General features: G+C 47.3%; 1 protein-coding gene across 3 annotated transcripts in view; it reads right to left on the bottom strand.

The window, feature by feature from the left end:
• Slc35f3 (solute carrier family 35 member F3) overlaps positions 1–23969 on the bottom strand; it is a 248782-nt gene that overhangs the window by 48030 nt on the left and 176783 nt on the right. For all 3 annotated transcript variants that reach the window (XM_076916058.1, XM_076916059.1, XM_034523148.2), the window contains one exon: positions 22310–22634. In XM_076916058.1, coding sequence (XP_076772173.1) covers positions 22310–22634 — 325 coding nt within the window. The remainder of the gene's footprint in view (positions 1–22309; positions 22635–23969) is intronic.

The raw sequence follows: 23969 nt of genomic DNA, 5'->3' as shown, positions 1-23969 counted from the left end.
GTGTGTGTGTGTGTCTGTGTGTGTTTATGTGAGTTTGGGCACATGTATATCACGTCTATGGAGGAGGTCAGAAAACTCTCGGGAGGTGGGTCTCCTCTCAAGCACTGTACCCAGTGAGACTTCACACAGACTCTAGTTTATGTCTAATCTTTTCTTTGAGGGCGTCTATGTTTGCTCCACATAAGAAGCTAATGATATAATCACTCCCATATTTTTCTCTAGTATTCAGAAGATTTTAGGTATAACATTTACATTCTACTTGGATTTTTTTTTTTTTTTTTTTTTTAGGCTTCCCTAGGCAAGAGGTATGACTAACATTCATTTATTCCGTCTGATATTTTCCCATCGCTGTCTGTGTCTTAAAACAAACCTTTTGGTATTTTCATTGGGACAGAGTTACATTTATAAGTGACCCTAGGGAGGAGTCATGCTTTTACACTGCTGAATCTTAGGAGCTTTAAAGCTTTCTTTCTGACAGTTCTATAAACTTGGGCCGTGCTTGCACGGGGATTTAAAGTGTTTCCTTGAGTTATAAATGGATTCCTTCATCCACACATATTTCCCACCTGCCTGGGGCTCCACTCATTGCCTACAGATGCCAGAGGGTCCTGGCCAGGGTCTGACTGACATGCCTCTATTGGCTTACATGCCGGAACGTCTGTGTAAATTCTGGGAGGTGGCTTCTAGTTGAAGGAGGTGGGTCTCTGGCTGGGGCTTGGGAGGTTTGAAGGCAATGAGCCAGCCTGGCTTCCTCTCTAGTCTCTGCTTTTCTGAACCATCCAAATGTGAGTGAACCTTCCCTGCGATGGTGGACAGTGTTTTCTGAGACCACAAGCCAAACAAGGAAAGTAATGAATACAGTGCCTCAAAGTCTTCCAAATCCACTGACCATGCTCTTCCTGCCACATGCTTCTAGGCTTCACATTTGTCACTTTCGACTCGGTCACAGTTTACTCGTCCGTCCAAACAACGTCATGCCTCATTGTTCCATTCATCCGAGAACAGTGAAATCATCCTCAAGAAGGTCAGAGATTTCTCACAGAGCCAAAGCTTATCGAGGCTGAGGCATCCAGCAATCGGCAAGACAGTTGGTTACAGCTCCCTCCAGCACTGTAGGATCACACTTGCTCACACTGGGTCTCTACAGAAGTGAGGGGTGAAGGAACTTCCACTTCCCATTTGAAAGGCTGAAGAATGGGAGACTCTCAAGATGGAAGAAAAGAACCAAGAAAAAGGTAGGTGCATCCGGAGGAGGAACATGGGTCACCAGGAGGTAGCGATGGGCCCGAGACAGTTGGAGCAAGGTGAAGTGAGACTTTCTGAAGAGAAATGGAAGTGGGTGGAGGAAAGCTGGCACCCATTCACCTGTTTTCATCCTTGACACTCCCAGAAGGGCCACGGCTTTCTGGTGGTCAGTGACTGTCAGCAGAACAGGAACGTATGACATCCCACAGATGGGCGTATGCTTCCCGGTGCTGGGGCCTGCAACTCACTTAGGACCTTCCACCCATCCTAATCAGCAGCTCAGTGGTGTGAACAACAGATTTGCTGTAGAATGATCCGGGTAGTGTCCACCTGCATATGGTGGTGCACACCTGCAGTTCAGGCTGTGGCTGTCTGGAATGCTTGCCCTGGCTGTCACTCTGTCCTCCCAGGCTGGAATGGTTGGAGTGTGGGAAGGCTTGTTGCTTGTTTAAACAGTAAAAGGAACCACTTTTGGCTTCTGGGCTTTTTGGTTTTTGGAGTACTTCTGGTAGGAAGAGATTTGTGTACTGGCCCATAGCCTCTGATGGTCTGATTATACTTGGGAGAAAGAGAAAACCTGTAGAAGATAGTCTGAAGAGGTTTCTCTCTCTCTCTCTCTCTCTCTCTCTCTCTCTCTCTCTCTCTCTCTGTAGAAGATAGTCTGAAGAGGTTTCTCTCTCTCTCTCTCTCTCTCTCTCTCTCTCTCTCTGTAGAAGATAGTCTGAAGAGGTTTCTCTCTCTCTCTCTCTCTCTCTCTCTCTCTCTCTCTCTCTCTCTCTTCCTATCTCTCTCCCTATCTCTTCCTTATTTTCTTTTTTCCTCCCTCTGCCACTTCTTTTCTTTCTTTGTTTCTTTTCCTCTCCTTTCTTGAGATAGGGTCACATCTACCTTAAGCTGGTCTCAAACATGCTACAAAGCTAACTAAGGAATCCATTTGACAAATGACTCCCCTCTGCACACACACACAAGTTTTCCTCTCTTTTCTCTCTCCACCCCTTTCTTCTCCTCCCTTCCCCTCTCCTCTCCAATTTCCCTTTTGTTCTTTCTTTCCTGCTCTGTTTTATGCCTTTAGTACATGGCCTATCCATTCCTCTTGCCCTGGACCTTTAAAGAAGCTGTTGCCAGTGTCCCTGTTGCTTCACACCTGGACTTCCAGTCCTGAGGCCCTCAGTAGGTCAGAGCCTGGCTGTATTTTAGCTGCTATGATGGCTGCAGTCTTCTTTGTGACCTGTGCTGCAGCCTGGCCTTCTTGTGGCTCTGACCCTCCAGACAGAGGCCCTCTAGTCACCCGCTGATCCCCAGAGCACTGTGCTGCGCTCTACGATTCTTGCCACCTAGAGTGACTTCCTGTTCATGCCGACACTCATCTGCTGGCTGCTGTGTCTTCGGTGAACATTTTATCAATGCCTGGTGGCCTGGCAGCTCAGTGTATTTGGCCTGATTCAGGTTATAACTTGCTGCATCTCAGTGGCCTATAATCCTGTGGTTCTCACGATCTGCATACATAAGGAGTCACCTGGAAGGGGGACAAGTCAGCAATGGGTGAGCACACCTGCTCTCTCCTGTCTGTCATCCTTCAGTTGTAGCATGTCTCCATTCTCTGAATAATAATTTATCGACCCTTCTATCTGCTGGCCTCCATGCAGAGTGGTGTGTGTGTGTGTGTGTGTGTGTGTGTGTGTGTGTGTGTGTGAATGCATGCACATGCATGAGTATGTGTGTGTGTATAGTGTGTCTATCTCCAAGCTGGTCAGGTTCTAAGAAGATCCCCTGGGGAACCATGCTTCCCCAGTAGAGTCTACCTTGCAGCAATTCTGGCAGAGGTGGCCCACCCTGCCCACATCCAGGAATGCTCTAGATGTGATGGCAGTTGGTGTTTTCGTTAGGGTTTTACTGCTGTTGAGTAGATGCCATGACCAAGGCAACTCTTTTTTTGTTTGTTTGTTTGTTTGTTTGTTTGGTTTGTTTTTGTTTTTGTTTTTTTCGAGACAGGGTTTCTCTGTGTAGTTCTGGCTGTCCTGGAACTCACTCTGTAGACCAGGCTGGCCTTGAACTCAGAAATCTGCCTGCCTCTGCCTCCCAAGTGCTGGGATTACAGACATGCGCCACCACTGCCCGGCCTAAGGCAACTCTTATAAGGACAACATTTAATTGTGGCAGGCTTACAGGTTCAGAGGTTCAGTCCATTATCACCAAGGTGGGAGCATGACAGCATCCAGGCAGTCATCAAGTAGGGGGAGCTGAGAGTTCTATATTTTGTTCTGAAGGCAAACAGGAGGAGACTGTCCTCCCACAGTGAAATGCTTCCCCCAACAAGGCCACACCTACTCTAACAAGGACATATCTCTCAATAGTGCCACTCCCTATGCCAAACATATGGAGACCACAACAGGAGGCTTGTTCCAAGGTGGCGGCAACAATGTCCTTGCTCCATAACTCTACATGCTATCCTTCCAGAGATAGGTGAGATTCATGTCTTCCTTTTCAACCCATGTAAGCTGCTGGCTGTCCTGACATAAAGCAGGGGAGAAATGACCAAAATCAGGTAACAGAGCCTTTGCTGACCCCACTAGGATACATGCCTTTTGTGGACCATGATCATGGTCTGACTGGCTGGGCCACCATGCAGAGCAGAAGAATGCCTCTAGGCAGGCCACATGCAAGTATTCAGTAGATAGTTCCAGTAGAGAGGGAGAAGGTGGCAGATACTGAAGGAGCATCTCCTGTCAACGGACTCTACTCCTTGGCTGGCTGTCACCCTACCCAGCAAGTCTGGGCACAGACTGGAGGCATTACCCACTCTCCTTACAGTTGAAAGAACTGTGTACACTGCAGAGTTCTGGGTAGTTTGTTAAACAACAATAGTGACGCAAGCCGGTGTTCATCTCAGACCTCACAGCAGGTGGAAATTTGAGCAGGATTTTAAGACCACAAATGGACAAAACCTCTGTGTTTCCCTCACACTGGTCTTTGTGAAGACGTAGTTTGAGAAACCATGAAACTCTAGCCATTGTAAATGTAAAGTTGGAACTTTCTTTTGATTTTTTTAGATTTATTTCATTAACATATGTTAATTATTCATAATAATAGGTTTGAGTGTGGCATTTTGTATTTACATACATTTTTATCTCATTTACCCAACCACCCTGTCCTGCACCTGATGGTCCTCTTCTTGCTTAGTCTGTCTTTCCTTCCCTCTCTCCTTCCCTCCCTTTTTTCTCTCTCTCTGTCTCTCTGTTTCTGTTTCTATCTCTCTCTTTCTCTCTCTCACATTAGGGTTGCTTATAGAAGCACGGGCTTCTTACTCATAGCTACAATCACTGGGGAGTAAAAGTCTCTCCTCAGCAACCCTAATTGCCTACAAATGCTTAGGAAGGGTTGCAGCCTTGGGGGCCCCTCCCCCCACCATTTACCTATAGGTCTCTCCTCCTGACAGGATGCTGATAAGTTTGATCCTGCACAGGATGCCATGCGATCAATATTTGCAATGGCCATTTCATGCTCTGAACATGATGTTATGGAAATGAGACTTTCTAATGACTGATCTAGTTCTCACAGGGCACTGAGGGACGTTTCTGTTCTGGACTCTCCTAATTTCAGACCACACAAATTCCTAAAATGTATGTAGCAATCAAAAACATCTAAACCTCTTAATTTCTGAGGAGCTGTAGGCATTGTCTCAGTGGACCCTGCTGGACCGCAGAGGATGAGCTTGCTGCACACTGCCCTGGAGACCATCATCAGCACATTCTCAGTGTGTCCTCTCTGACTGTGGTGTGATGATTGCAAAACCGTCCAGCCCACAGGCTGAGCATGGTGCTAGGTCCAAGGAAGGGTAAGACAGGCCATGTCCCTAGCTTCATGATGCTTAAAGGTAGCTAGCTATTTTCTGTCTAGGTACTCTTTTAACATATCGTATGTATTCAGAATAAGGCCTTACAGCAGATGTAGCACAGTGTGTGTGTGTGTGTGTATACATGTGTATGTGTGTATCTGTGTGCCATGTGTATGTGTATATATGTGTGTATATGTATGCATGTGTGTTTATGTGTGTGTATGTATGTGTGTATGTGTGTGAATGTGTGTATGTGTATACACGCGTGTGTGTGTCTGTGTGTATGTATACAAACAGTGCATATGGTGGCTAGAGGTAGCATTCTTCCATCTTTTGTTTGAGATGGAGTCAGTCTCTTATTGTCCTGGAACGTTACCAAGGAGGCCAGGTCAGCAGCATCCAAGGTCACATGTCTCTACTTCCCACCTCACATGGCTGGGATCACAGGCACTCATCACTGTGCCCCGTTTTTTACATAAGTTCTGGGGATCTGAACAACTCAGGTCCTCATGCTTACAAGGCAAACCATTTTACAGACTCAGCCTTATTCCCAGGATCTCCAGGATGAGAATGTCTCACTGCATACTTGAAGGTGTGGGTTTCCAGGCTGACTTCAGTTCTAGGCACAGAGATCATGTTCCTGAGTGTGATGCTGGCCGCCTGTCAGATTCCCTCATTCAGAACTTTACTTCTGACTCAGGCTGTTGATTGACAGATACATTGTAACTCAGGCTGATTCTTCCATCACCACCCCTGGAAGCCCAGGGATCCCGAATGTGCAGCTGGTACAGTGGGATGGGGTTGGAAAATGCCCAGCTACTTCTTACCTATCCTGCTGGGACAATCTGCTATTTTCTCATCGATGACAGAAGCAACTTAACAGAGGAAAGAAGATTGGGTAGTGGCTTCAGAAGGGCTTTGGTCTGTCAGGGAGAAGTTCATGGCAGAAGCTCACATATCTTTGGGGTTCAGGGAGCACAGTACTCAGACCAGAACCAGAAACTGGTACAATCCTCAAGCCCATGTCCTTAGCGACCCCCTTCCTCCAGCCAGGCCCCACTTTCCCAAAGGTGCCACAGACTTCAAGAACAGCACCATCACTTGGAGACCAAGTGTCTAAAACAAGAGCTGATGTGAAATGCATTCAAACTGTGGCCTTCTACACAAGTAGCAACTCTGGAGAGAATTGCTTGGCCTAAGTTAGATTCATAGGAAGGATGAGGTTCCAGGGTACGCAGTCCCTCCCTGGAGCAAGCTCCTGGGATAGCTGGGGCTCAGGGATCTTGGCAGCTGACTCTCCTAATCCACTCCATTCCCCCAACTCAGGAGGACTTCTTTCAAATGGCACAGTGTTTGCTAGCTTGCTTAGGATTCCCAGGGTCTGACCAGTAAACCTAGATAGGGCCAGCCCTTTCTCCTCATCACGGAAGGTAATATTATTATACTCTGCACATCTCCAAAAAGGAGTGTTCACAATGCATGGCACAATGTATGGCTTCCTCAGTTTACCTCCACAATTCCCTTTGCTCAAGACATGCCAAGACATGCCAGGAAGCACATTTACCACGACACTCAGCCTGAAAGTGGAGTTAAACACTCCAGGTTCCATTAAACTTTAATACAACCAAATGCCTAGACAATGTCTGGTCAGAGGCTGGGGAGATGGCTTAGTAGGTAAAGTGCTGGCTTCCCAGGCATCAAGACTTGGTTTCAAATTCCAGAGAGAAAAAGTCAGGCATGGCCATATGTGTCTGTAATCCTGCACATGAGGGTCTCTAAAGCTCAACAGTTAGTCCAGCTTACTCTGTGAGCTCCGGGTTTAGAGAGAAACCCTGTCTCAGTAACTAATATGAAAAGCAACCCCAAAAGACACTCAGTGTCAACCTCTGGCAGACTGAGACATGAGCATATGTGCACCCACACACATGAATATATACACACACTGATCACGTACAACAGTTGGCCAGCATTTGACAGACCCTCCCTGACACACACACACACACACACACACACACACACACACACACACCACTGTGCTCATCCAGAATTTCTATTTTGTTAGTGAAGTGATTAAAACACTTTTTAAAAAGTCTCTACTTCTGTCCTCCCCTGGAGAAGGTGTGGTGAAAGGCTGGTACATAAAGGGTCTAACGATATGTTCCTGAAACAAGGGGGCTTTCAGTTTTCTAGTCCTTTTAATTTCCTTTATGTTGTAAATTAATAATGTATGCATGATGGAGAGTAACTCATTAAATGTAAGCGCCATAAAATCGGGCCCTTAGGAAAGAACTGCAGGAAAGGAACAAACCCAGGTCCACAGCACTGCATTGAGTACATAGGCTGCCTCTGTTTTCTCTGGGTGCAGTAGGAAGCAGCTGAGGAGGTACATGTAATTACTGAAAGTCTATTTTAAAAGGTCCAGGAAGCCCAAGAATAGATTGTACACAGGCATTAGCAAAGGCAGCCTGTTCTGGCCAGTTACACTGCTTGCCTTTCATGACAATTCAACTAGACAGTGTGGGGGCAGGGCCACAAAGACAACGTGCACCAGAAGAGTGCATGGCTCTGACTTGGGGAACTGTTCAGAAAGGGTCTCTTAGAACACAGTGGGAAATGCTTTATGGTAAGAAAGACAGAGAGCAGGAGGCTCATCCCCCTTCTTTTAAGACTAGTTCCGGGTACGGTTGGAAAGAGGGTTATTTCAAGAGAGCTGGGCAAGTGCCTCACCTGCTCTGGCTCATGCTTGAGAAAGACGCAATGTGTTTTGGTCAAGAAGTCAGTTACTGGGTACCTAGCCAAGCCACAAACACCTCACCTGCTCTGGATCATCCTCGAGGAAGATACAACGTGTTTACAATGTGTTTTGGTCAAGAGTCAATTACTGAGTACCTAGCCAAAGCACGGGCTACATGGTAGGAAGTGCTTTGATTTTGCTTGGAAGGTCAGGCAGAGTAATCTGTCGTAATTCAATGAGTCTTTTCCATAGGCTCCCAGTTTCTTTGCTGAGAAAAGCTATGTAGAAAGCTATATAATAAAGCAGCCAGCAAGAAGAGACAAGTGCTCTTGCCCTGCGGCTTAATAACCCAAATAAATACACCATGTGGGCAGAGGGAGACGGCTCACACAGTAAAGCTCGCAAGCATGGGAACCTTAGTTAGATTCTGCAAACCCATGCCAACAGAACAATACAAAACCTAGGCATGTGACATAAGCTACAACCCCAGAGCTGGGGAGGCACAGACAGGCGAATCCCTGGGGTTAAGGGGCCACTCAGCCTGGTCAGTGAGTACTACAGCACTGAGAGACTCTGACTCAAAACATAATGTGGAGAGCAATTGAAGAGATACCTGATGTCAGTCTCTAGCCTCCAATACACACACACACACACACACACACACACACACACACACGTACATGCATGTGCACAGAAGCATACGTGTGCACGCATACTTGCACATGCATACACATGCATACATACAAGCACACACTCATTCAAGCATGTGCACACATGATCACACACATGCACACACACTCACATGCACACACATGTGAATGCATGCACACATGAAAGCACATACACATACATTCACACATGCTTTCAAGCATGTACATGCACACACGTACACACTCACATGCACATGCATGCATGCAAACACTCATACATGTGCACACACATACACACACATGGGTATGCATGCACACATGCGAGCACACACACATGTGCAAACACACGTATGCACATACATACACACACATATACACAGAACTTAACGAGGAATACTGGCACAGATTATATCCCCCACCAAAGGACCTTCTGTTAAGCAACAGTAGCCACCATGAAAACTCAGGCTTAGGGGAGGTAAACCTGGAATCTGCATTCATGCCATGTTCAGTATGTACACATTCAGCTTCAGGAATACTCACAGCCATCCTACACACACAATACATAAAGTGCAAGCTGAGAACAGGAACCAGCCTCATGCCACACTTGAGGTCACTTCTTTCCAGGCAAGACTTCCATGGCCTTTTGTTTCCAAGGACAGGTGAGTCACAGGTAATGCTCAAATGCTGAGTGAGATAGCAAGAGGGACACCCGTGTGAGACCCCTGTAGCCCCATTCTGGCACCGTGAGTGGCAACAGCCTGTTTCACCTTGACCACTTCAGCCACGTCAAGAGCTTGATAGGACCTTGATTTCTAGACAAATGAATTGCCTCACGCTTTCATCTGTCTCTCGGCAATGTTATCAGATGATGACAGGGGATGGGCACAAGGGTTCTTCCATGTCAGTGTTTGTCCCAGAGCTCATTTCTGTTATGGAATGCTTCCCCATGACAGTAGCATGAAATGATATCATACAATATGGGCCTCCCTGCTGTGTGCCCCACACCAGCAGCATGGCTTTTCTGAACTGAATGACTCAGTCAGCTTCACCTAAACATCAACACTACAACCATCATCATCTCCACCACCATCATCATCACTATCATCACCACCACCACCATCATCATCTTTTTACTACCTGGAAAGAACAAGGACTAGTTTGCTAGACTTTTGGGATCTATATTTCATGCCAGAGATGAGTAGGAAACCTCTATATCAAGCACAACTTAGACTTTACACACTTATTCTATTCAGTTCGAGTGTGATGTACAAGAACCGTGGTACCCAGGGAGCAGGGAATCCCAACAGCAACCCATCCTAGTGGGCAGTAAGAAGATCTGTCTTTCAGGAAAGAGTTGAGGTGTGTAGTGTAGAGAGACTCTCGTGCACTGTGTAAAAGGCATTCACCTGTCAATAAAACAGCCTATGGCCAATGAGCTGAGGCAGGAGCAGGAGTTCCTGAAGGGGGAGGGGGGAGGTGAGGAATTCTGGGAAAGAGTCAGGCACACAGGAGATTTGTCCTGAACGCTGGAGAAGACAGAGCCATGAAACTGATAAGAAGGTAACCAGCCATGTGGAACTCGGAATAAATGAGGAGACTAGCCTGGACTCTGGAGTAAACGGTCATTTAAAGCTGAAGAAAGGTAACCAACCATGTGCCAGGACACTGAGTAAAATAAATGGATAATTACGTTATGAGCTAGTCAGGGAACAAGCTGAAGCTATTGACCTAAGCATTTGTTCATAGAGAAGTCTCAGAGTTGACTTGACTGTTGTCTTAGGGTTTTACTTCTGTGTATAGACACCATGACCAAGGCAAGTCCTATAAGGGCAACATTTAATTGAGGCTGGCTTATAGGTTCAGAGATTCAGTCCATTATCATCAATCAAGGGAACATGGCAGCGGCCAAGCATGGAGGAGCTGAGAGTTCTTGTTCCAAAGGCAGACAGGAAACAAGACTCACTTCCAGGCAGCTAGGATGAGGGTGTTAAAGCCCACGCCCACAGTGCCACACTTACTCTAACAAGGCCACACCTCCTAATAATGCCACTCCCTGGGCCAAGCGCATACAAACCATCACACCTGTGCTTCCATAGCAACTGAAGCAGCTGGTTTCTATTCTGATCTGGCATATGGCAAGCCTGTGCTCCTTCAAACACAGAGTCCAGAACATGCCCTGTGGGTGTTGTTCCACCCTGACCAAGCACTGCCCCAGGTTCCTTCCTGTGAGGGAAGACTACTTTGCCTCTTTCTTAGGTGTATTTATGGAGAGGTCTAGGGCTGTTGGGGAACAAGAGGCACTGATATTTTCTCTCTGAACACGTTGGCGATATTTTTGATAACAGGAACAAACTGGATCAGAGGTTTCTGTAAGTCTCTTTCTGATTGTTCTAAGTCTCTAGCTAAATGTGAGACTTCAGTTTGCCTATCAGTTGGTTCACCGTCTTGACTAAACATAACAGAGAAGGTGAAAAATCCTTCAACATTAGCAGGTAATGTTGGGTGGGGCCTCAGCCTCTTGGTTATGGACTGTGAGCCAGGACACACATGCCAAGTCTTTGTATCTGTTATATGCTATACCCAGGAATCTTCCTCATTATCTGGTATATGGTGCTGATAACTCATCAAAACCCATGGGAGTAAAGGGTCCTCTCCTCTTGGGACCCAGCTGTGTGTTTGTGTGTGTATGTGTGTGTGTGTGTGCATATATGTGTGTGGTGTGTTATGTGTGTGTATATGTTTGTGATATATGTATATATATGCATATATATATGTGTGTATGTGATGTATGTATGTATGTTTGTGGTGTACATATGTCTATGTGTGCGTGTGCATGTATGTGTGTGGTATGTATGTATGTTTGTGGTATATATGTGTGTGTATGGTGTATGTATGTGTGTTTGTGCTGTATATATGTGTATGTATATGTGCATGTGCATGTATGTGTGTGGCGTGCTATGTGTGTGTATGTATGTTTATGGTATATATGTGTGTATGGCATGTGTATGTGATATATATGTGTGTGTGTATGTGTGTGTGTGCATGCGTACATGTGCATGTGGTGTGTTTTGTTCTGAGACAGATTTCCTCACTGACCTGGAACCAACTCAACAGGAAAGCTAGGCTGGTTGGCCAGCACCCCGGGTACCTGATGCCTGCCTCTGCCTCCCCAGCACTGGGATTGAAAAGTGCCCACTACACTCAGCTTTCTATATGGGTGCTGGGGCTTTTATTCCCATCCCCCAAAGCTAGCTTTTCTTGCCTCAAACTTGCTAGACTGACCTTGAAAATGTTCAGAGATCTTGACACTTCTGTTAAAACATTAACAACTCTCTACTTTAGCCAGGGATATCTTGACATAATCCCTGCCCCCAGACATAAGTCTTCTGGTGTGGCTTGGCAGTTACATTCTTCCATTCTTCTAAGCACACACCTTCACACAGACAGAGGCTCTGGGGTTGACCTTTTGACAAACTCAAGCAACCAAGGCAACATCTCAGTGGCCAATGCACATAGGATCTGAAAGCACAATGTTAAAAACTGCTTAACTCTAAGCCAATCCATGTTATCTGTTAACTGAGGCCCTAGATAACATAGCATCTAGCTTAGGGAGAGCAGGAGAGACCAGGAGCTGGTGCCTCAGGTCTGACTTGTCCCAGTGCAGCTAAGAAGTGCTTCAGGAACTCATAGCCTGGAACTGTCTGGAGTATTCTGCTATGACATATTGAAGTGTAAAATCAGAGCTGTTTACAGAGAGGTGTGTATGGGGGCAGATGCTAGAAGTTACTCAGTGTGCTAAGCCAGTGGAGTGATGCTGTATCTGCCTAGGGGCGACAGGGCATGTGGACCATGCCTCACCTTTTGTTTTGAAGGTTTACTATGTATGTGAGTGTCCTGCTTATATTTATGTCTATATACTAAGTGTGTAGAGTGCCCACAGAGGCCAGAAGAGAACATTGGATTCTTTGAAACAAGAGTTACAGATAGTTGTTAGCTGCCATGAGGGTTCTGGGAACTGGACCCAGGTCTTCTAGAAAATCAGTGTTCTTAACCTCTGAGCCATCTCTCCATCCCCTCTGTTTTGTTTTTATGAAATAAATCTTCAAATAGTTTAAGCACCACCCTAAAGCAGACACCCATGCAGACACCCTGGTTGCTTCCTTCTTTGCTGACACAGGGGACCTGCTACAGCTTCACATATAGATAGAGTCACCGCTCCTCAGTTGGCTATGTGCACATGTATGCATGTTAATAGGAGTGGCATTTTTATTTGGTCAAAGTGGCCTCTGGGTTTGAGGATGCTCCTTTGTAATTTTCATTGTCAACCACCAGGCTACAGACAAGAGCCCATCACAAATTGCAGTCCCCAAATCATGTCCAAACCAGTTATAAAAACAAACAATACTGACATACTGATGTTTGTGACTTGATTCATCAACCCTTGAAGAGTTCATTTTGTCTCCACTCAGAGACTAGGGCATGGACCATTTGCTATCTATCCTGGGTATAAGGTACTCTGCTTCTGCAGCTGAGCTGCCTGTCTGAGTTGCTCTGGGGCTGGAGGCTTCAGTCTCTGGTTTAGCATCTTGTGATGAGAACATCTGGGGGCTAGGTAAAGAAGTCTTTTGTTCTGTCTCTGCAAGAGTTGTATGGCTCTGGGTTAAAGTCTTGGGAAGGAAAAGTGGGCAGGTGGGAGGAAGGCTTGCCTTTGCCCTTTGTTCTCAGCACTTTCAGAGTGTGTGTTCACATGGTAAAAAGATCACTTCGAGTTTGCACATAAATTCAGGTCCTAAACTGAATAAGTGTTTTATAACAGAGAATGTCTACATGTGTATCCACTAGGAGTAATTACCTGGCTAAATGCTCATCATTTGTTACTAGCTTACAGGTTCGTGTAAATTTAAAGATCATAACTAAGCTGTTCTTGAAGTTTTGTATAGATAAACCCAGTCAATATCTTATCTCCTGTTCTTGCATCTGTGGTTATAACCTTCTGTTAATGGTTTGTGTAACCCCTTGGAATGTGCCCTAAGTTTTAGAAGTCTTTTGCTATCTCTGAAGCAATTAAGGAGTTCTGTTATAAAAGAGAGTTGAATGTCTTTGTCTCCATTGCCATTCTGGATGATGGTTACCCTAGCATGCTAGATGTTTCTGAAGAATAAACAATCTTTTTTTTTTGCATAATATCTGAGTGTAAGGTCTGCCTTCAACAATTTTTGAACTCTCATACCCTCAGGGAGTTTGCCTTCTTGAAGAAAATAAATGAGCATTGAGGTTTGGTCTACTGCTATCTATTGTAATGCTAACCCCCCAAGAGCTGGTTGTCCCAGAGGGAGAGAGAGAGAGAGAGAGAGAGAGAGAGAGACCAACCACATAAACATGCTAAGTAACCCTGCCCTTAAGTTATTTCTGATTTGTAAATAAAGATACCAACAGCTAATAGCTGGGCAGAAGAGAGAAAAGTGGGGTTTAGGTTTTCTGGCTAGAGGCCAGAGAGGAACCACAAGGAGGAAGAAGGTGAGGAGAGGATGAAGGAGAAGCTGTCATGGGTTAGGAGTCAAGAGAACATGTTCCCAATTAGAGTTAAGAGCAGCTCAGATGAAACATAGTAATAACTTGGGGTTGTGGATAAGAAAGTATATTCTAACAACCTAGAGGGTAGGCAGCAGACCAGCTTCTGTGCTGTTTAAGGCTTATTGTAAATACGAAGGTTGTGTGTGTCTTTTATCTGAAAACTTAAATAGCTAAGGTGGGTTAGAAACCTCGGGCCTGGATTTAAATAATTTCTACAACAAATGAATAAAGAAAGCACTCCCTCACTTGGTGCCTAGTGCTGCAGAGAAAGATGGAGCCAGGAGGATGTGGGTGCTCCCATCAGGTAGCTGTTCCCCTTATGTTGGTGCTCCCCTTAGGTGAGTGCTCCCCTAAGGCTGGGAGCTTGCAGATCCTCCTGGTATGGAGGGCCCTGCTCCTCTGTTTCTAGGAGCAGCTGATAACGAACAGCTTTTGGGAAGGATGGACTGAGTGGGTTGGGACTCGGAGTAAGCAAGGAGAGGGGAGGGAAGTCATCACTCAGCATGGCACAGCAGGTGAGGAGACAGGAGGTGAAGGGCAGTGCTGACTCCTGCTGTCCTGTTAGTATTCCCAACATTGCCTGAAAGAACTGCTCTGAGACTGCCTGGGAAGAAGACTTATCTTCACTATGCTCCAACTCAGCAAACATGGAAGCGGAAATGACTTTCACAAACACAAGGGTAGTTTTTGGAGTCCGAAAAAGAAGCTGAGCATCCTAAGCAGGAGCCCTGCCTCTAGATTTACACCCCTCTTACTCGCTGTTGTAAAGGAACTGAGCACAGGCCCCTCCCCCACCAGAGAGACACCCAGCACTCATCCCACCTCTGACATGAGATGCAAGCACATGGTGCTAATGGCTACCTAAGTGGCTCCAGGAATCCTCTTTCCAACAATAGCTCTGATGCTATCAGTCTTCTGCTCAAAACCTTAAAGTTCCTGTTTCTAGAAACTAAAGCCCCGGGTAAGGCAGGGGGACCCTGGGGTAGGGCAGGGGGACACTGGGAAGATGGTTCAGACAATAAGTACTTAAGCAAGGGGACCCAAGTTTGACCCCTAGGACCCACAAGAAAAGCCAGGTGTGATAGTAGAGACAGACAGATTTCCTGGTGCTTCTGGACAACAGTCTAACCTAATCAATGAGTCCCAGGCCCATGAGAAACTCTGTCCCAAAGTGAAAAAGCAAGGTTGATGCATCTGAGGCATGGTGCCTGAGGTTGATCTCTAGCCTCCACACGCATGTCCACATGCACCCTCACACACAGACATGCTCATGCATGCACACAAAGAACAGAGCCCCAGTCCTTCCCTGCTCTATGATCCATCTGCCCTGTCCTAGCAGCCACGATGCTGTCAAGCCTTGTCTGCCTCAAGTGTTACCCACCTCCTCATGCTCCACTCTGGTTCTCTATGGGCTTCATCCCCACTCTGTGAGGTCTTTAGGGATAGGACAACATCTGTCTCATCCATACCTGCCCACATGTCCTGGACAGGCAGACATTAAGGAGGTATTTGGTGAGCTAACCTGGCCTGCAGCCCGGCCCCATCACACTCTCGAGTGGTTTCAAAACCTGCAACCTGGTTGTCACTGCGGTAGCTCTGGGAGCCATGCCAGCTCTGAACCTCTTCTGCATGGAGCAGGGGCTCCCTGAGATCTGCTCTCACCCACACACCTCCTAGGATCCAGGTTCTCTCCATCTGCTTACAATGTTCCGTACCTCCTCAGCATTCAGAAACCATCTGTTTGTCCAACCTCACTTCCTCTTGGCTTCTTCCCTGTGCCCCAGGTCATGTACCCCTGAGCCTCTTCTTCCCGGCCCTCTTCATGCACCCCTCCTCATGCATCCCTCTCTTGCTCCCTCCTCAGCCTTTGAACTCTAAGAGGAAAAGGCTCTCTGATCACTGCTTCCCAGTGTCTTTCCTTGACACACAAGAACCATTTCCAGACTGGACCAATTAATATCTAGTTGCAAACACTGAAATTTGCCTCTGCAAGGTTGACACAGTTCCTGCGGCTGTCTGTGCAGGTAGGCACATACACACTCATCCCTTGTACACAGAAAACACAGGATCTGGGATGGCTTTTGTCTCTGAGTGCTGTTCTATGCCTGAGGAAGACCAACTGTCAGCTTTTGGAAGCCTAGGACTACAAAACCTGAGGAGAGCCACCACCACCCCTCTGTCCTTCTCTCTTTCCCCATCTTCCTATTTGGTGGCTGCATGGGGTAGAACGTCCTGGCTGTGTTTGCTTTTGAAAGCAGGCCACTATGGCTAGGGGTTTCTGGAAAACGCACTGACAAGACTGCAAAGGCTTTATCTGTTCCATTTTGGATTCTGCTGACCCTGGTACTCCTGGGTCTGAGATAACATCTTCCTGTTCTAGGGTCAGAGGGGCTGGGAGGGCATTCCCTCACACCTCCCTCAGCAAATGTCTCACCCTTCCACTCCACAGTGGCACCTCTCCAGTGCACAGTTGTCTGAGATCATGGTCATCAGTACCTTTTAGTTACCCATTGGTTGAAGTGTTATAGTGGTCTAATGCTACTTGTATTATGTTAATTTGGGTCCCCAATATTGTTTGCATGAGAATCTGCATGTTTGCACATTGCAGGGAAAACACTGAGGGACCCTGTCCCCAGTTGGTTCTGATTGGTAAATAAAGATGCCGACAGCCAATGGCTGGGCGGGACAGACAGAGGCGGGACTTTTAGTATTCCCCAGGGCAGGGACAGAGAGAAAGGAGAGGAAGAAGGAGATCTGCAGGGAGAAGGAGAGAACTATCATGCCCAAGAAGGTGTGGGATGAAGAGCACAGCCGCCATGTAGGAGCTGGCGGAGAGCGGCCCCAAGAGGGTTGCCTGACCGGTCGGGGGCAGCAAAGATGAAATATAGAATTTAGTAAGTAATAACTTGGGAATATTTGAGGCAGGTGGATTAGCCGGGTGGAGGTTAGGAAGTGGCCCAGCCATTGAGCTATTTTAGGCATATCAAAATGTAAAGGCTGTTTCTTCTCTCTCTCTCTCTCTCTCTCTCTCTCTCTCTCTCTCTCTCTCTCTCCCTCTCCCTCTCCATCCCCCCCGCCATGTGTTTTTTTTTTTTTTTTCATTTGGGAACCCAGAACATTGGGGCTGGTATGGAGGCACCAGGATCAATTTGAGTATTTAATTGGGTGCTGCTACAAAGTCTAGTCTTCCCTGAGTTCTAGCCATGCTGGCTCCTCCATGCAGCCTGTGCCTACCTGCTGGGACATTCAAGGTGTCAGTGGTAAGCAGAGAACCCTCAGCCAGGACACATATCACCTGGGGGTAGAGGGGGCTCACTAGGAGACCCAAAGCAAAGCATAAATCCCAAGTCTGTGGGGCTGTGACTTACCTACTTCTATTTCCTGATGCCTGTCTCTGAGTGTGAGATTCCTGGCCAGTGCCCTAACATGATGTCTGAAACCTCCAGGGCTGGGAGCTCATTTCTCCAAAACAAACACTGCCATGGTGCTGTGATGCTCAGCTCAAGGCACAGCTACCTCATCGCTGGAGCCCACAGAGGAGACCTCAGTGGAGTCTCCTTCCTCAAGTCCATGCACTGAACTGCAGACACCAGGGCACTGGCATATGTAAGCATCTGTTTGTTAACAGCTCAGCTCTAAGAGTGTAACACACATACACACACACACACACACACACACACACACACACACACACACACATGGAGCCTTCCCTTGTGAGTGGAGTAGAATTAGAGACTCAGATATTGAAATACTCATCTGTTCTAGGTGGCCAAGTGACCCCTGGACCCTCTATTTAGTCAGGCCCAGTAGCATTTACATGGGGGTGCACATGTGTCTAAGTGTGTATGTGGAAACCAGAGGTGGACACTGGGGGTGTCTTCCTCAACTTTATCACCTCATGTTTTCAGGCACAGTCTCTCTCACTGAGCCTTGTACTTGCTGTCTTGCTCTAGGGATCCACCATCTCTGCCTCTGGAATACTGGGGTTACATGTGGGTTTCCATGTCTGCCTTGCTTTGACATGGATGTTATAGACACAAACTCCAGTTATTGGCTGAGCCATCTCCCAGCCCTGGGTCAGGAGCATTTTGGAAACTTGACAGCTGAGAATAGGCAACCCCAGGACTTCGACAGTCACTATTGCAGCCACAGGCTAGCAGCAGATGGTCTCCTGAACACGGCTTAGGACAGCAACACTCAGTCCACCCAGACCCACTGTCACAAGGCTCCAGTGACTTACCTCTCTGCTCAATACTAGGTGCTATGTACCGGCTTCTCTTTGGTCCCCCCGCCCCTCCAGCTTTCACTCAGGAGTGAGAAGGTTTATGTTTCCTGAAATCCCCAGAGAAGCTGCTTCACTATTCAGCCTCTTTCTCGAGGCCACAGGTCTCTGCTTGGCTCCCATTCCCTCAGTTCACTGCTAATGCTCTCTGCCAAGAGACCCATCTCCGTATCAGCGAAGCTTCCTCTAGCATCAATTTTGATTAAAGCACAAAGATGAAAGATGTGATTTCAGTTTTTTTCCACTCTGCGCACCTCAGACTGTTTAAAACCCTCCCCCATCTGTGCCTGGACAGCGGTGACTTCCTCAGACTCTTCTGGGTATGGAGGGAGAGCCCTCCCCTTTACCCCTGTGGTGTGTTCATGCTTCCCTGGATACCATGAGCATCCCCATCTAGCCACAGAACTTCTACAACCTATGCTTAGGAAAGACCGCATTTAGAAGTAGGGACAATCTTTGAGATAGAAATTGGGCAAGGTGTAAATTGGCTTCGTCTTCCAGTCTCTCCCTCCTTCCCATAGTTCTCAGACAAGTTGACAGTGAGCTGAATTCTTTTTTATGATTCTTTTAAATGTTTTTATTATTACTTTTATTTATATGTATATGTTTGTATCTATGTGTGTGTGTGTGTGTGCACATGTGTGTGCTGGTACCCACAGAAGCCAGAAGAGGGCATTGGATTCACTGGAACTGAAGTTATATGCAGTTGTGAATTGCCCAGAGTAGCAAATTCCAGTCCATTGCAAGAGCAGCAAGCACCTTTAGCCACTAACCCATTGTGATGCTTTGAATATGCTTGGCCCAGGGAGTGGCACAATTTGGAGGTATAGCCTTGCTGGAGTGGGTATGGCCTTACTGGAATGGGTGTAGCCTTGTTGGAGTAGGTGTGGCTTTGTTGGAGTGGGTGTGACCTTGTTGGAGTAGGTGTGTCACTGTGGGCATGGGCTTTAAGACCTTACTCCTAGCTGCCTGGAAATCAGTGTTCTGCTAGCAGCCTTCAGATGAAGATGTAGAACTCTCAGCTCCTCCTGCACCATGCCTGACTGGATGCTGCCATGTTCCTACCTTGGTGATACTGGACTGAACATCTGAACCTGTAAGACAGTCCCAATTAAATGTTGTCATGATAAGAGATGCCTTGTCATGGTGTCTGTTCACAGCAGTAAGACCCTAACTATAAGACACCAATGTCTCCATTTTCTTTATTATGTGTGGGGGCAGCATGGGGGTGGGGTGGGGCAGGTGCAAGTATATCATGTCATACAAGTGGAGCTCAGAGGCCAGCTCCTACAGGTCTGTTCCTCTCTCCAGCATGTAAGCCCTGGGGATCAAACTCAGGCTGTCAGGTTTAGGGCAAATGCCTGTGCCTCCTGAGCCATCTCATCAGCCCACTTTCTAGACTTTTCCTGGATGCTTTCACAGGAAACCAGTAGACTGAGTCTAGGCCTGGGTGCCTCTCTATATGACTAATCTTTCCATGTGGTATTTCCATTGCTCACTGTGACCTTGTGACCTCCTTGAGTTTGACAATGCATGTGTTTTTCAACCCAACAGTTTAAGGTGTGCTAGGCTGTCCCCGCCCCAAGTGTCAGCTCCCAAGTATCAGCAGCCCTTGTCCCCATGTGGACTGTCCTCGATGCCTGTGTTTAAGACAGTGCTGTGCTACCTCTGAGGTTCAGGGACTCTTTCTGTGTGCATGGTTAATGGGAACCGGAGGGAACATTTGTCTTGTCTCCTAATTACACACTGATACACTCAGGACCACTTAATCATCAGATGCATCCTTTCCTGGATGTCTGCTTTTCTCCATGACTCAGGACATTATTTCCTTCTTGCCTGTGGGGATTTCTTGGGCCCCCGCTCACGGTTCCTAAATCTATTTGCTTCCTGTCTTGGCTGCTATTCAGAAGTGCTTGCTGCATTAAGTATCTCCCCAGCCATTTCTGGCTGGCTCAGGCACTGTTGCCTTAAGTCAGCATGGAAGACTCTATGGGCTCTGGGTTCTTGTCCCGAGACCTGGAAGCTAACCCTGGGGCTCTGTGCAAACACCGTCAGAGCCCCATCCTCTCAAATTTGTGTCCTGTGTTACAGGTTGATTTTTAAAGGATTCCAGCTCTAACTGTGTGAGAACACAAAGGCATTTTCCTCAGATAAAATCTGGTTCCAATAAAGACTACCATCATTGTTCAACTTCTTTTCTCCCTGGGCCCAGTGATGCTCTTTCTTATCTGGTGACCTCTAGTAGCAAATTCAGACAGGTGTTAGAGTTAAAGTTGGTGGTCGTAGGATTTGGCAACTGTGTCTGTCCGTCCGTCCGTCCGTCCGTTCCTCCCTCCCTCCCTCCCTTCCTTGCTTTTTTTCCAAACTGACACAAGCTAAAGTCATCTGGGAAGAGGGAAACTCAACAGAGACAATGCCTCCATCAGATTGGCCTATAGGAGTGTCCAGTGCACTGTAGGCTGTGCTATCCCATGGGCTGGTGGTCCTGGGTGCTGTAAGAAAGCAGGCTGAGCAAGCCTTGGGGGGGCAAGCCAGTAAGCGGCACTCTCTCATGGCCTCTGCTTCAGTTCCTGCCTCCAGGTTTCTGCCTTGAGCTTCTGCCCTGGATCTTCACAAAGATGGAGTGTGCTAAAGATACATAAGACAAATACATTGTTTCCTTTCACTCTCTAGGTTGTTTTTGGTCAGTGTTTTATCATGGCAGCAGAGGTGCCACCTAAGGCAGCAACCTTAAGGGGACGTGTAACAGACAGATGGATATAGATGGGTATGGTTGGAGGAAGGTGATGAGGATGGAAGGGAATGGCTATGACTTCTAGCTTTTGCTCAACCCCAGGGACTGATGACAAGCAGCTTTCCAGGGTCAATAGTGTCTCACAGGCCAACAGTCTTTCTTGAGTGTTTCAGGCAAGACAGATTATGTGGCAGGATTTTCCCTGTCTAATCTCTTTAAATATTAGTGCAGTAAGAGGCCTGTGGTTGGACAGGGGAAAGAGAGATGGCACTAAGAGTTGCAGAGAGAGACAGATAAAGAGAGGAGGAGAATAATCAAGATGGAGGATGGACAGGAAGAAGATCTTGAACCAGCGTGGCTTTAACTAACCATAGGTAGATATGATTTCATATAGGGATAGAATGATCAGGGTAACTTGTCTATTCTAGGTGTACCATTCTTGTCTATTCTTGTACCATTATCAATTGGCCTTGAAATTATTGTGTGGGCATCTTGTGAAATGAGAATTTACTGATATATAAATCTGACTGGTTAACTATAAGCTTCAAGAATTTTGATTTTACCAAGTTACTGGGTATCGTGATATCAAACCTCGAGGTGGGCGGTTATTAAATGGGGCTGGCTTGGCAGCGACCATGCCAAGGGAAATTATCGAGTTGGGTGGAGACATCTTGGAGGCCCTGAACCAGAGGGTCTGCAGAGATAAGAACACCCTGCTGGGGCCTTGTGGCCCACCAGTGCTGGCAGTAGCGCAGGAAGCCTGTCAGACCCTCTCGTTTTTATTATTTCCCACAATAAGATTAAGCCGGTCCTTGTTTGCAGCCCATGTTGAACATAGAGCAACTAAGGGAATAATATTATGAAACCCTGTGGGTCACACCAATGGCTCTCAGGAAGGGCTCAGGGAGCCTGCTGTATGGCGAGGTGTGGGTTATCATTCTGTGGGAGATGATCTAGTTTGTTAACTATGCACCCTGCCTTGTTGTCAGATGCTCAAATTCATTCTGTCATTCACATGAGAGAGGACACGTGTGGAAATCAGAAAGAGGCTGAGGGCAGTGAAATACCCCAAGCACCTGGTTCCTAGCACTTCTGTCTTTGACCTCGGGACAGAACGGGTGCATTTTGCATATTGTAGTGTCTCACCCTTGGTCCCTCCCGCTGCCCACCAGCGCTGGCCTCCAGGGTCAACTCGGTTGCCTGGCACTTGGAGAACAGCCCCCAGGTGAGTGATCGACGGTCTAGGAGTCCCTACCTGTATCTCTGTTTCACAGACTGCTTCTCTGTGGATTTGCACACGTGCCCTGCGTAGTATAATGGGAAGAACAGAAAGTTCCAGTTGGTGGCAAACCACGTCAGGGTGAAGGGTGCGTTGAAGGTCTTGAAAGTCAACCTGGCGAGCTGCGTGGAGCCGGCCCAGGAGGCACACACGCAGAACACAACGGCCACACCCCAGAAGACCTTCCTGAGCTGCTCCTGAGAACATGTCCAGTGGTGCCGACTGGTCCTCCCGCCAGCCTCCGTCCCAGCTGGCGCCTGGGCCTCTGCAGGGCCCGGGGGCTCCCGGGGGCGCTCCTCCCCTGAAGAAGAGAAGGGGTGTTAGCTGCATCTTCAGACTTCTGGCTGAACCCATAGTTGGATCCCTGGCAACCATGCAGGGGCAGGCAGGTGGGATGCTGGGCAATGCTCTGGACTACAGCTGGAAGATGTGTGCTAGGTTTCCTAACCCGGAGGACACTGGACCACAATGAGCGATGCCCAGGTCTGGGTCTATCAGCACCCTTCAACACTGCCCTAGGGGATTTTATGAATAGGAAACTCTTGGGCTCCTGCTGCAGATACTTGGACTGCACCTGACGTCAGCAGGTGATCTGCATGGTGAGTTTGAGAAACATATTTCCAGAACAGATGAAGAAGCTAAAACACAAGGTCTTATATGTCCCTGGGTGCCACTAAACTTGCTACGAAGTTGAAGGTGACCTTGAACTTCCGGTGCCTCCACTTGTTCCTTTCTGGTTCTGGGATTACAGCTGTGTGCCACCACATCTAGTTTATGAAAGAGCAGGGCTGAACCTAGCACTTCATGCACACTAGGCAAACGCTCTACTAACTGACCTACATTCTCAGCCTGACATATTTATCTGAGGTGTTGGGAATGCAAACCCAGAACCTTGTAATGCTAAGCAAGTTCCTAAGACTCCACCATAACTCCAGCATTCGCCACCACTTTGAATATTGAAGCAGCCTTTTACTAAGGCATCCAGGCTGGCCATGGATTTACTGTAACTCAAGCTGGTCTTGACCTTAAGATCCTTTTGCCTCAGCTTTCCCAGTACTGGGATAACATATGTGCACCACCAGGTCTGGCTTTTCACTTCATGTATGTCAGCTCACATGTGTTTGCATGTTCCTGGGTTGCAGTAGGGCCTAGGGATTCCTCATGGAGGGGATGAAGACCTTTGATGTCTAGAAGGTCCTCGATGGATGTTCCTCTCTGCCTGGCTCTGAAAAGCAGACGATTCTCCTCTTATTCTGAATATCACACCTAAATAGACGTTCTTTCTCCTTCCATCTGCTCTACCCAGCTTCCTGCAGATGGCCTCCACCCTCACCTTCAAGCTTTCCCTCAAAGCCTCAAGCTACGAGCAGCTACTATGTCAAAGGCCACAGACACAGAAAGCCATGTCATTTGGAGAAGTCAGGCCACAGCTTACAACTGGGCCGCACCAGCCCATGTTCTCCAAGACCCTGAGAAGACAAGAGAGCTGGTATCCTGTGTGAGCATGGGCAGATGCAGACATGTAAATCTTGCCTTTCATGGCGCTTTCCCAGCACTTGGCTGAATGGAGAAACACTTTTGCCTGGAATCACAACAGGGGTACAGGATACAGGGGCTTAACATACTGTTTGTATTT

Source organism: Arvicanthis niloticus, chromosome 18, assembly GCF_011762505.2.
Source record: "Arvicanthis niloticus isolate mArvNil1 chromosome 18, mArvNil1.pat.X, whole genome shotgun sequence".
Taxonomy (NCBI): Eukaryota; Metazoa; Chordata; class Mammalia; order Rodentia; family Muridae; genus Arvicanthis; species Arvicanthis niloticus.
The sequence above is the reverse complement of the archived record's forward strand: the minus strand, read 5'-3'. Positions and strand labels throughout refer to the sequence as shown.